This window comes from Salvia splendens, unplaced genomic scaffold (assembly GCF_004379255.2).
Source record: "Salvia splendens isolate huo1 unplaced genomic scaffold, SspV2 ctg593, whole genome shotgun sequence".
NCBI lineage: Eukaryota > Viridiplantae > Streptophyta > Magnoliopsida > Lamiales > Lamiaceae > Salvia > Salvia splendens.
This window is the reverse complement of record NW_024599254.1, coordinates 1-12,411: the sequence shown is the minus strand read 5'-3', so window position 1 is coordinate 12,411 and position 12,411 is coordinate 1. Positions and strand designations below refer to the sequence as shown.

At 42.7% G+C, this 12,411-nt stretch overlaps 2 protein-coding genes and 1 pseudogene across 2 annotated transcripts; 1 reads left to right on the top strand and 2 right to left on the bottom strand.

Moving 5' to 3' along the window:
• Nucleotides 1–288: 288 nt before the first annotated feature.
• LOC121790705 lies at nucleotides 289–6,337 on the bottom strand (annotated as a pseudogene).
• A 452-nt stretch (nucleotides 6,338–6,789) lies between these two features.
• LOC121790706 (pentatricopeptide repeat-containing protein At4g18975, chloroplastic-like) lies at nucleotides 6,790–8,712 on the top strand. Its single transcript, XM_042188847.1, has 7 exons — nucleotides 6,790–6,950; nucleotides 7,027–7,113; nucleotides 7,205–7,284; nucleotides 7,390–7,486; nucleotides 7,603–7,746; nucleotides 8,009–8,221; nucleotides 8,354–8,712. The coding sequence occupies exons 1-7, from the start codon at nucleotides 6,921–6,923 to the stop codon at nucleotides 8,528–8,530; spliced, it is 828 nt and encodes a 275-aa protein (XP_042044781.1). The 5' UTR covers nucleotides 6,790–6,920; the 3' UTR covers nucleotides 8,531–8,712.
• A 69-nt stretch (nucleotides 8,713–8,781) lies between these two features.
• Nucleotides 8,782–12,408, bottom strand: LOC121790708 (subtilisin-like protease SBT5.6; the record flags this gene model as incomplete). The annotated part of the gene is made up of 8 exons (XM_042188850.1): nucleotides 8,782–9,398; nucleotides 9,478–9,691; nucleotides 9,776–10,133; nucleotides 10,230–10,327; nucleotides 10,392–10,953; nucleotides 11,574–11,685; nucleotides 12,107–12,289; nucleotides 12,360–12,408. Coding segments are annotated over 8 exons (2,109 nt in total), but the record flags the coding sequence as incomplete, so codon positions are not given.
• Nucleotides 12,409–12,411: the final 3 nt, after the last annotated feature.

Below are 12,411 nucleotides of genomic sequence, written 5' to 3'. Positions count from 1 at the left end.
ATTTTTTGCCAAGAAACAACTTAAAAAATGTCAAAATTAGTATCATAATTGGCCATTTTTTAAAATCAGGAGACTAGTAATTGTCGAAATTTGATATTACGAGGCACACTAAAAAGTGAAGTTTAATGTTAATGAAAAAGTATCTAACCCCAACGCTACAAGTTTAACTTGGAACAATTTCATGCACATGATTTCTCGATTTATATAGTTTATAGTAAAAATGATCCCTGTTTTCATTTGATACAATTTGTACTATATTATTAAGGCTGAAGTGGAGAGTAAATAAGATTATTCAGAGTTGGTTACTGCAATGGGACTTCTTACTTGATGAATTCCATCACTCCAAACAAAGGAACCGAAACCATACACTTTCTCGACGGCGCCACCGCCAGCTGTAACCGTAATATTGAACATCTGCTTTTCTCCCACCGCGCTGAATCTCAGCACCGCCGGCGAGATCTCCACCGCATAACCCGGCGGTTCATTGATCGTCACCGTGTACGTCGACCTAGCGGGCCCCACATTCGTGACGACTCTCGCGACCTTCATCCGTCCGTCCTCCAAATCGTCGATCGCCAGCGACAGATAGTTGAAATGGCTCGCCGAAGGCACGTCGTCGTCGTCGTCGGGGCAATGGAAGGACGGGTCGAGCCGATTGCCGCTGCTGGCGCAGACGAAGAGAAGATAGTCTCCGTAAGAGGCATCGTAGACGAGCCCCGGATCGGCGGCCAGGGAAGGCTGGATGTGTCCGGCTCCCGATTCGAAGGGGTTCGAAGGATTCCCTTGCTCATTTGTTATTCTTCCGCCTTGGTTGTTGGTCGGCTTTGCTATAATAAATCGGACCAGTAAGTGAAACGATGAAGGTATTGATTATAGTCTAATTGGTTGGACTAGTCTAACCAATATATACTCCCTCTGTTTCATAGTAGATGTCACACTTAGAGATTGACACATGATTTTAGGAGGGGTTGTTTCGTGTGTTAAGTGGAAAGAGAAAAATAATATATTATATTAATGTGAGAGGGAATTTTTTTTAAAAAATGAAATGTGACATCTTTTGTGGGACAAACTAAACAGAAAAGTACGACATCTACTATGAGATGGGAGAGTACATTATAATTATTTATTTATTCATGCTATAACTTGCATGCTTGAATTCACTTGGGCCATTGAAAAAAATTCAATTGGGCTCATTAGTGACCAATACGATCTGATTTTTAAAACGCTGGTTTAACTAGAAAAATATTTAAAATTGCTGAGAAATTAATTTAGATACACGTCATACTAGTTGTGATGAGGGCAGATCTTATGGCGGCGCTACTCCAATTGGGGTGCACCGCCCTAAAAAGTGCGGCGGCAGCAGAAACATGGGGGCATGACATGGACGTCCCAGAAAGGAATTGGTATTTAACGACTCTTTTGTCAGCCGGGACTTTCAACGGAGATGCTGCCTCACTCCATGCTGCTAGTATATTGAGTCCCGGTGCAGTAACATCCGGTTGCAAAATTAAATTTTAATTGACCCATCAATATTGCTGAACTGAAACAGAAAAATGACTGACGCTAAGAATATTAGGCTCGGCGCGACTGGGGCCTCTAGAGGTGAAGGGAGCCATGAACGGAGCCGGCTTTGTGCCGGATATAGTCTCGATCGGCGTTAATGTGACCGTTGCAGCTTTATCGGACCCGGTGTAGTTAGAAAGAATGGTTGTTGACGGAATCATATAAGACCGGCCTATAACTCCCATTCCTTCGTAGGGGTTTCCGAGCACAGCCGCGGCGCCGCCTGCTCGGGCCACCTCTAGGGTTTCGAAAGTGGCCCCATTCAGGCAGAACACGGCTTTTCCACTCACGAGAAAGCGTGCCGCTCATGCATAACCTAGTTTTTAATGTATAAGTAATGAAATAAAGTGAAAAATGTGTAGCCTAAATTTAACAATATTATGCGTGTATATATATTGATCGAACCCATTATTTTCTCTTGTTGTGGAGCCTGGAATTTCCACATCTGCTGCATAAACGAGAGGATATGTCCCAGCCTCATCAAATGGAGTGATCGATTGTCCCTGCTTTCATTAATGAAATTTTAAAACCCCATCATTAGTTTCTTAGTATTCCAAAAGCACATGCAAAACTTCAATTAGTATTAATTCCTATTTAAGAGCACCTCCATCTGCGTGGCCACCCACAACACATCACGCGGGTGGCCCGTATTCCGTCACGGAGGGACGGGACGGCGGCGTGACGCGTTGCAGCGCCCCGTCTCGTCCCCAGCTTGTTCCGCGTTTCGTCACGGCGTGACGAGTGGCGAGACGTCTCGCCATGAGCCGAGGCGACGTGGCGCGCGCCGGCGCCATGCGTGACGCCCACTCGCCGGCCCGCGAGTGGGCATCGTCACGCTGATGCAATAATTCATTTTTTTAAAATTTGAATTAAATAAAAAAATTAAAAATTAAAAACGGTAATATTACCGTTAATATAGCCGTTTTCCATTTTTTTTTTATTTTTTACTCTATAAATACTCCTAATTCATCCGCATTTCACACACAACTACACATCTATTCTTCCCAAACCATCTCCATTTCCTCTCCAATTTTCATCTAACATCTCATTACAAAATGTTCGGCGACGGAAACTCCGGCGGTGGCGGCTCCGGCGGGTGGGATCTCAACGCGTTCGGCGACTGGGGGAGCATGTACAACACATTGGGTGGTTCCGGTTCGTCGACGCCGGGCACCCAGGGTTCGTCGATGCCGGGGGTACCAACCACCCAATTTTGACGTGGATGCATACGCCGGTCCCTCCGCCCCACGGTATTCGCAGGGACTATTCCAGATTCGGGAGGATTATTCCGTTGAACCCACTCCGGAAGAAGGCCGAGGCTGGGGAGGAGGCCGAGGGGGTGGAAGCTCCAGGGCGGAGGCGGAGGCGGATGAGTAGGAGGAGAAGGATCTAGGCCGGCATCCATACGGCCACAAAGAAACGCTGGCGGTGTACAACGCCTGGATCAGCGTCTCGTACGATCCCTTCGTCGGGAATCAATAACCCCGGAAGTGCTTCTGGGAAAAGGTCACCGAGGCCTACCACCAGATTAAGCCGAAGGGGTCCCGCCGCCGCACATATAAGATGCTCTGCGCTCACTTTGACCGAGTCGACAGAGAGGTCAAACGATTCTGCGCCATCCACAAGAATGAAGCGGCTCATTACCAAAGCGGAGCCACAGGAGCTGACATCCTGAGGTCGGCTTTGCGGGTCTACTACGACGACACCGGCAAACAATTCAAATATGTCGATATTTGGGAGGTCGTCAAGGACGAGGAAAGATGGGCCGGCGGTGTGCGGTCCAGCACGGCTCGACCTTGAAGCGCACGAAGCACACGACGAGTGGCCAATACTCGTCTGGTGAGGGCGGTTCGGGCAGTGGGCCACAAGAGTTTTCCTCGCAGGAGGTTGAGACCCCGACAGACGATGCCGAGGGTCCTTCCGTGGGCGCCGTCGGCCGCAAGGGAGAAATGCGGCGAAGGCGGTTAGAGGGAGGAGGGGCCGAGCCGAATCAAGCAAGGCGGGCTCGGGCTCGGGGGGACCCCCAACTCCCTTATGGCCATGTACATGACCGTTACAATGGCGGACACTTCCCGCATGACGCCCGCCCAATACTAAGTCTGGCTTAACGGAATTACGTTTATGGCAGCACAACTTGGCATTCCGCCTCCTCACGGCTTCAGTGCACCTCCACCGCCTTCGGGGGATGATTCACCGGCGGAGTAGTTTTTTTATTTTCTATAAAATTGTATTTTAAATTATGTCATTTTTTATTTTTTTGAATTTTAAGTTGTATTTTTATTTTATGTTGTAATTTTATTTTATTTTTAATGAAGTGTGTTTTTTTAATTGAATTTGGTTGGAAATAAAAATAAAAAATGAAATTGAATGAATAGTAATTTAAGGGACGGTTAAGGGATGGAGGGTTGCAGGTTCCGTCCCTTAGTTAAGGGATATAGTAAAAAAGTACAGTGGGGTCCGCGAATATTAATTTGAGGGATGGTTAAGGGACGGTTTAGTAACAGTGTTGCGGATGGCCTTAGGGATGAGGTTAAGCACGAGCGTACGTGCATGCTTGACAAGCCGTGCTACTAAATTACTATAAAATAATTAGACATTCACTCTCCATTATTTATACGCTTCAATTGCATGGAGCATTGTCTTATAAGGTCACATTTCGTAATTTTGGGGACTAAAGTTTTTTTTTTCATTTTAAATAAGTGGGCTCGACACTCTATTAAATCATTGCTCACATTCAATTATGAAACTGACATATAGAAATTAAATTCAAATTCTACTAACATAGTCCATCAACTTTCCTTTAGATTTCTTAAACCATGTAAGTTAAAGTTGGATTTTAAATCATATATATAATATAGACGGAGGAGGGAACACCTAAACTCAATTAAAATTCCCATTTCAAACATTTATGTGCTCGATCATGATTTTGAGATTTAATTAATTCATCTAAATGATTCACCTTAATAAAGGAGCTTAACATGGAATTTCAGCTATTAATCCGAATAAATTCGTAAAAATTTGCTAATATACGAACCTCCAAAGCGACGCCGTTTCCAAGGATGACCGGCGACGAAAATACGTGGTCGATACTACTCGCACCAACGGTGATGACCCACGGGGCAATGTTCGTCACGGTGGACGGATTCGGGCCGGAGTTCCCGGCGCTGCAAGCCACCACAATATTCCGTTTCGCAGCATACAGCGCTCCAATGGCAATCCCATCTCTCTCGTAAGGAACACTAGTACTCCTCCCCATCGAAACGCTGAGCACTTGAACGCCGTCGGCGATGGCGTCATCAATGGCGGCCAACAAGTCGTCGTCGAAGCACGCATTCGCTTCCGCCATGCTAGCCCCGGGAACCGGCCAGCACACTTTGTAGACGGCCAGGCGCACGAGCGGGGCGCCCCCGCTCGCCGTGCCGCTGCCAATGCCGCCGATCGCGGACGCGTTGGGGACCCTCCGGCCGCCAACAATTGAGGCAGCGTGGGTCCCGTGGCCGGCCATGTCCCTAGGCGATCTGAAGTCGAATTTTGGGTCGACCGGCCGTAGGCTGCGTCGTACCCTTGTAGGTAACAGCGGGCCCTTACTATTTTCCTAGTGCATATATTACTAAATTAAAATTTCGAAATTTAAATGGTAAATCATTATATTTTTATTTTTTTTGTTTTGGTTTATTACCTATTGCAATTAGAAGAATTAAATTGGTCACCACTTTGACAAGATCCTTTCCAATATGATTGAATAGGTCCCATATCTGTGTCACCGAAACTCTCTGACTCTGGCCATATTCCTAGAAAATTTAGGTTTCCAAATTAGGTTAGTGTCATTTTTCATGTACTAAAAAAAAGCTAAGGCATCCTTAATTTTGCTTGGATGCAAACAAACAAACTTTTCTGTCTTAAAAAACAAACTTTCCAAATGTGTCCACAACACACTTTTCGTTTCGTCGTGTCCAAAATTTTGGTCAATTTTCCAACGCATGCAATTGCGTAATCAGTTTGATGTGCTTAGAGGATGGGCTTTTTTTGTAGAGTACAAATCAAGAAAAAACGAATACCGGTGTCGATTATGCCTACGATGACATTCTGGCAATATCCCGCTTTCTTCAGCAGCTCCTCTCCGTTAGCCATCGAAGCATCCCAGTTAGCCTCGAGCAAGCTAATGAAATCCCACGATCTGGTCGTGTGAAGCCTCGATGGCTGGCTACGGAACACTGAAATCACTCCATCCATCTCTGCCCAACATTATCAAAATTCAATTCATTCAAATATATATATCGATGCATGAAGCAACATATAGTCACCTGACAGTGCATCAGCCTGTTGAGAAGTGAGAAAAGCCGAAAAAGCCATTAATCGCGTTCTTATAACTGTAAATAATGGAGGCTGCAGCTTCCTCTCGCGAAGACTTGACAGAATGCAGATACGAGCGGTGTATGTTTTCGATTTCTTCAGGTGTCTTAACCTGGTGTTGAGCAGACAAAGCCGAGATTCGGAGAAGAAGAGGGGAGATGTTGGTTGGTTATGCATTATGCCAGAAATTATGTGTTGCTGTTTCAGTTTGTTTGATCAGCTTATAAAGATTGGTGGCAACAAATAAACTCTCCTTTAGTGTGAGAGTGGAATTTTAGCCTTGTTTGACTGAGTTATCAGTTATTGTAATGCAGTGCAAAAGCTACATGCATAATTTCTTCTCAGAGAATCCCTTTCTTGTACGTTTAATTATTTTTTTTCTAGAGCAACAAACATGACGATGGCTCAAGGAATTAGCCATACATAATACTCCCTTTGTCCATCATTTAAAGAACTGTTTTGCCCTTTTTGGCTATCCACGATTTGCCATTTAATTTATTTCACTTTTAGTATGCGGACTCCACATTCCACCAAATTTTTATACTCACGATCCAATGTAAAACTAATACTTTACCTGGGTCTCACGTTCCACTCACTTTTCTCTGTTTACTTTTAGAATCGGACACCCTTTTTCACTTGTGCTAAATTAATACTCCTATTAAATAATATTATTCAATTACTAACTATTAAAAATTAAAATAAGTAAAAGTATTATAAACAGATGTTAAATATTTAAAAGCACTCTTATAATAGTAGTAGTAATAGAAAAACAAATATTTCCAATTTTGTAATACTACAAGGCCTTTTAATACTAATGGAGTAGGTATATAAATAAATAAATTAAACCAGCCTAGAATGAGAAAAATAGGCCCAATAGCGCAATCCGCCCAAACCTCTCTCTCACGGCCACATCCACAGCTACAGCTATTCATTCAAGCTCAAGCTCAAGCACAAGCACAAGCACGCTCAATCTCAGGCATATACTACAACGCAAGCATGAAGCCATGAATTATTCGCAACTATCAATTCGGCAGGTAATTCCTCAACCTCTTCCCCTTTTGCTTCAATTATCGTCGTCACTTATTCGGAACTTTCGTCGAACACTTTCAGGTTATATGTGCTAAAGTAGATTTTCCAATATTGGTTTTTTCCGTTCGACTATTCAAGGCATCTGGTTACAGTGTTCCTACCCATAAGGTAAGCGAAAGCTAAAAATCATCAAATTAGTAATTTTTTCTGCTCTTTCATGCTTGAATTTTACATTCAAACTGCAATTTTCACTGTTTAGTCAAAAGCGATAGCTTCTCAGCAACGCTTACGCGGAGACCGAAATGATCAATCTTTGGTTCAATCAAATCCTGCTGAGAAGTTCGTGGTTTCGTTTTTGCTTATTGTTATATTAAGTTAGTTTCTTTCACATGTTGATGACAAACATTTATTTAATCAGCAAATATTTTGTGCATCTGACAACAGGAAGCTTGTTCGGAAGCCGGGAAGAAAGGAGCACCACTTATGGCAAAGGAGAGATCAAACTGGTTCAGGACAAAAAGCACTGAATCTTATTCAAACTGTATGTAAGATTGCCTTTGGGTTTAAATTATTCCCTGATTTTGTTATGTTGTTAAATGGGATGGTGCAATTTTTCTTAATACTCAACATCAGAATAAATTTGTGTGATTTTGATAGATTTGTGGACTTCCAAATGAGAAAGAGGCTGTTTATAGCGCCCTTGATGAGTGGTTAGCATGGGAGACTGAATTTCCATTAATTGCTGCGGCAAAGGCTATGGTGATCTTAAGGAAGAGGAGTCAGTGGAAAAGAATCATTCAGGTATGATGTTTATGATGACACATTAAAAGGATATACGGTGGTATACTGTTAAAGGGCCACCAATTGTTCGTAGTTATTTATACTGAATTGTATGTGTTGTAGCAGATTGTGTTATCTATGCTGTTAGGAAGTCAGTTAATGGACATTCTGGAGATGCTTATTCTTATTATGTGTTTGAGAATGATTTCCCTCGGACTATGTATTTGTATATGCTAATCACTTTCATAAAGTAGGTTTCAACTCATTTATTTAAGTCAAGCAGGTGGCCAAGTGGATGTTGAGTAAAGGTCAAGGTGCAACAATGGCGACCTATGACCACCTCCTACTGGCATTTGACATGGATAAAAGGCCAGACGAAGCAAAAACGTTATGGAACATGATTTTACATGCCCACAATCGATCTATTTCCAAAAGGCTATTTTCCAGGATGATATCGTTATACGACCATCATAATATGCCAAACGATGTTATACAGGTGATTGTTCCTGATTTTCAGCCCGTTATAATTATGAGCAAGATTTTAGGTTCCTCTTGCTCTTTATGATGATTAATGCTTTTTCATTGGTCAATCTTTTGCTGAGTCTCTTTTCTGGTTATGAAACATCAGGTATTTGCTGACATGGAGGAGTTGGAAGTGAAACCAGATGAGGATACTGTTAGAAGAATTGCGCGGGCCTTTGAGGTGTTAGGTCAAGAGGATAATCATAAACAGTTCTTGATGAAATACCAAAGAAAATGGAAATACATTCACTTCAAGGGTGAAAGAGTTCGGGTAAGAACTTAATTCATAGGATGATCCAACTTGGCAAAGCATGGACTCATGGTGTAAAAAGTGAGATAGGATTTTGAAGGTAAATGTATTGTACGAACATATTTAGATTCTTCATATACTATATATACTTTGATAGTGTTCTATTTTTGTTGTTGAAATCCCATCAAATATCATGAATTTACTTGTGGCTGGTACATAGCATGAATTACTTTCCCCCTTATTGTTGATTGCTAATTCTTGCAAACACCGTTTGACTCAAACAATACAGGGAAGAGTAATAATGTTTCTTCATATTCCTATGTTAAAGCATTCATGCTCAATACCAAACTAGCATAACTTAGAAGGAACTAGGCTACTGAAACGGCCATGGGGCTCCGAACATTGTGGATTCCATCAGACCACATGTACCATCCAAATCCGTATGGTTTCTCCCCTTTGCCTGTAATGCTACTATCTGCTACTTTTACTGTAATGGTGAAATTCCTTTTCTCTCCAACACGATTGAAGTGTAGTATGGGAGGCCATATTTTTACCAAGATCCCAAGTGGAGGTTTCATGCTCACAAAATATATACTCTTGCTGCCTCCCACATTAGTCACTGTTCTTACCAAAGTAACACTGTCACGCAGCCTGGGTATTGCCAGGGTCGGGTAATTTAGGTTTAACGGACCCATTGAATGTTTCGGGCAGGTGAAGGTATAATCAATCTTAACTCCGATGCTGCATAGGTAGAGGAGATAGTCTGTGTAGGAGGCGTCATAAACAAGTCCGGGATCTGCTGCTTTTGCTGGTCTGAAATGGCCGCCACCATACTGGAAAGGGTCTGCTGGATTGCTGGATGCATCCGTGATCATGCTACCTTGATTGTTTTTCTGCCCAGCTGAAAAATAATTTTTTTTCATTATGAATAAAACAAATATGTTGTGGAGATGTATAAAATTGATTAAGCTTTTACGCACCAGAGGTTATCAGAGCAGATCTTATGGCAGCACTGCTCCAACGGGGGTGCATCGCCTTGAGGAGAGCGGCCGCCCCACCTATATGCGGGCAGGACATGGAAGTTCCCGACAGAATGTTGTACTTCACCACGCGCTTGTCTGCCTCCAGTTTTGTCGGAGAAGATGCTTCACTCCACGCTGCTAATATGTTGAGCCCTGGAGCTGTGATGTCTGGCTGTTGAGCAAAATACGTTGTAGAATCATCGGTAGATCAAGTAAAAGATGCTGTAGAATGATGCAGTAAAGGATCCGAAATTACCTTGAGGATCTCGGGCGAAATATCACTAGGGCCTCTGCTGGAGAAAGCAGCCATGAAAGGTGCTGGTTTGATGTCTAAAACAGTCGTGCCCGGTACGATGTAGGCTGTCGGGGTTTTGGAAGAATGGATGTAGTCCATAATCTTGAGACTGTTTTGGTAATTGACAGCAGTGGCAGGAAGAATGTGAGCATCAGCTGCTAATTCATCTCCATTTGCTAAACTGTTCCCTAAAATGAAACCAATGCCTCCAGCTCTCTTCACCTCCATGCCTTTACCCACTCTTGTCCCATTCCCTCTCAAACACAGCACTATCTTACCCTTTGCCGTCTTGGAAGAGAGAGAACCAGGTAAGCATTGTCTGCAAATTTCAATGGTCTTTTAATTTTGTACCTATGCTATAATCATAAAACACTAGTAGTTGAAAATAGAAAGAAAGATATGTATAGTTAGTTACCCGGATAGGTTCTTGGGCACATCCGGGTTGGCTACTTGACCCGCGTAAACTAACGGGTATAGCTTCTTTTGCAACTTATGTGGAGTCACTGTTTGGCCCTTCAGAAAAAAAAAATCATCAGCAAAAGAATTTAGTTCTTTAAATAAATGAGTTCGTTATTACCGGTAATTTCATGCCGTTCCCGAGAACGGCGGGAGATAAGAATATCCGGTCGACGCTGCTGGCAGCCACGGTTATAATCCAGGGAGCCGGGTTGGACAGCGTGGAGGGCGTGGGGCCGGAGTTTCCGGCGCTGCATGCGACGACGACGTTTTGTTTAACAGCATGGAGAGCGCCTATGGCTATCCCGTCCTGGTTGAAGGGCAGGGAGTCTTTGGTCCCGATCGAGATGCTCAGCACGTCGACGCCGTCGGCCACGGCGTCGTCGATGGCGGCAAGCATGTCTTCCTCGAAGCAGGTGTTTCCGTCTTCTTTCCCGTGGCCCGGTACCGCCCAACACACTTTGTAGATTGCCAGGCGGGCCAGAGGTGCCCCGCCGGATGCGGTGCCCGAGGCGAAGCCGCCCAGGGCGGAGATGCCGGTGACTCTCCGCCCTGCGGCCGTCGATGACGTGTGGGTCCCATGGCCATCCTTGTCTCGAGGGGAGAGGTAGTCCAACGTTCTATTTAGTGGGCCATAGTATGCTTCATAGCCCTTGATGTAATATCGTGCCCCGATTATTTTCCTAGAAAAGAAAATGGATAATGCAAAAGTCATTTCAGTTGGCGGAGCCATGATTTTGAATATGAAAGCATAAAAATATATTCCTGTACATAAATTGTGTGGATAAATGTACCATAAAATTTAAAATGATGATTATATAAAAGAATTATTGAAATGATTGTCTGATCTAGAACTTGGTATGGCCCCTAATCTTACTCTAATCCAATATAAGTAATACTCAAAAATTATAGAATCTAAGGATAAAGTTATAACTAAAATCGCATGTGGGGTCCAGAGGAATAGAAATAGCCAAATTTAATTAGTAGAAGTTCACAAGATTGAATAAGTGATGCTAAAAGCCAAATTTAATTAATATATGCCAGATTAATTTCTTGTTTGATCGAAACAGACGACATTGAAAATTATCGAAACAACAAATTACGACAACTAAGTGCAATAGGGCATGCATGTAAGACCATGACAATTCTGCAGAGCCAACTGATTCTTTTATCTATCTTTTTCCTTTTCTTACATACTTTTTCTTCTTTTTTCTCTTTTTTGTTTTTTGGGGGAAAAGTTATTCTTTTGATCTTTGCATAATCGAAATTCACAGAAGATTAGAAATTAAAGATTGTTGCTCACTTGTTACAGTTGGATGAGTTGAATTCGTCACCCGTTTGGCAAATTCCTTTCCACGATTTAGGTATCGGACCCATTCCTTCATCGTTGAAGCTCTCTGACTCCGGCCACACACACTGATCGACGTGTGACATGCAATCGACAGTAATTAGCTAATAAAATTTAGGGAAAATTGCCGAAACAACCATAAAGTTCTGTCAAATTCTGATTCATCCTGTAGCTTTGAAAATCAACCGGGAAAAAATTCGGTCATCAATATTGTCTATGTTTTTTTAACCAAACAATACGTTTCTCTCTATGAATAGCCGAAATCGGTCACTCATCAATGGGGACATTTCAGGTACAATTTAAAAAAAAACTATCGTGGAATAGTTGTGAACAAATCTAAACTTCATGATTTTTCCGACTGATATGAAAAGTTGTTGGACGAATCCAAATTTGACCATACTTGATTAGTTTTTCCGACAATTTTCGCTAAAATCCACATGCAACATGACAAATTAGGATTCTACAAATGTATAATTGAGAAAATTTACCATTATCCAACAAGCCAACAATAACATCTTTTCCATAGCTGGATTTTAGCCATATATCTTCCTTATTCATATTTTCTGAACTCTTCATTGCCTCTTCCACTCCTGCAAATTCCCACGATCTCGTTGTATGGATTTCGTATTTTCGTGGATGGCTTCGAAGCACCGACACCACTTCCTCCATCTCTGTCCATTTCAAACCAACATATTGTTCATATCATTACACACACACACTCACACACAAAGAGATTCTCACTTGATAATTTGGAAGCTTCGAGGGGAGAGAGAAGAGCGGCGAAGCCATTGAT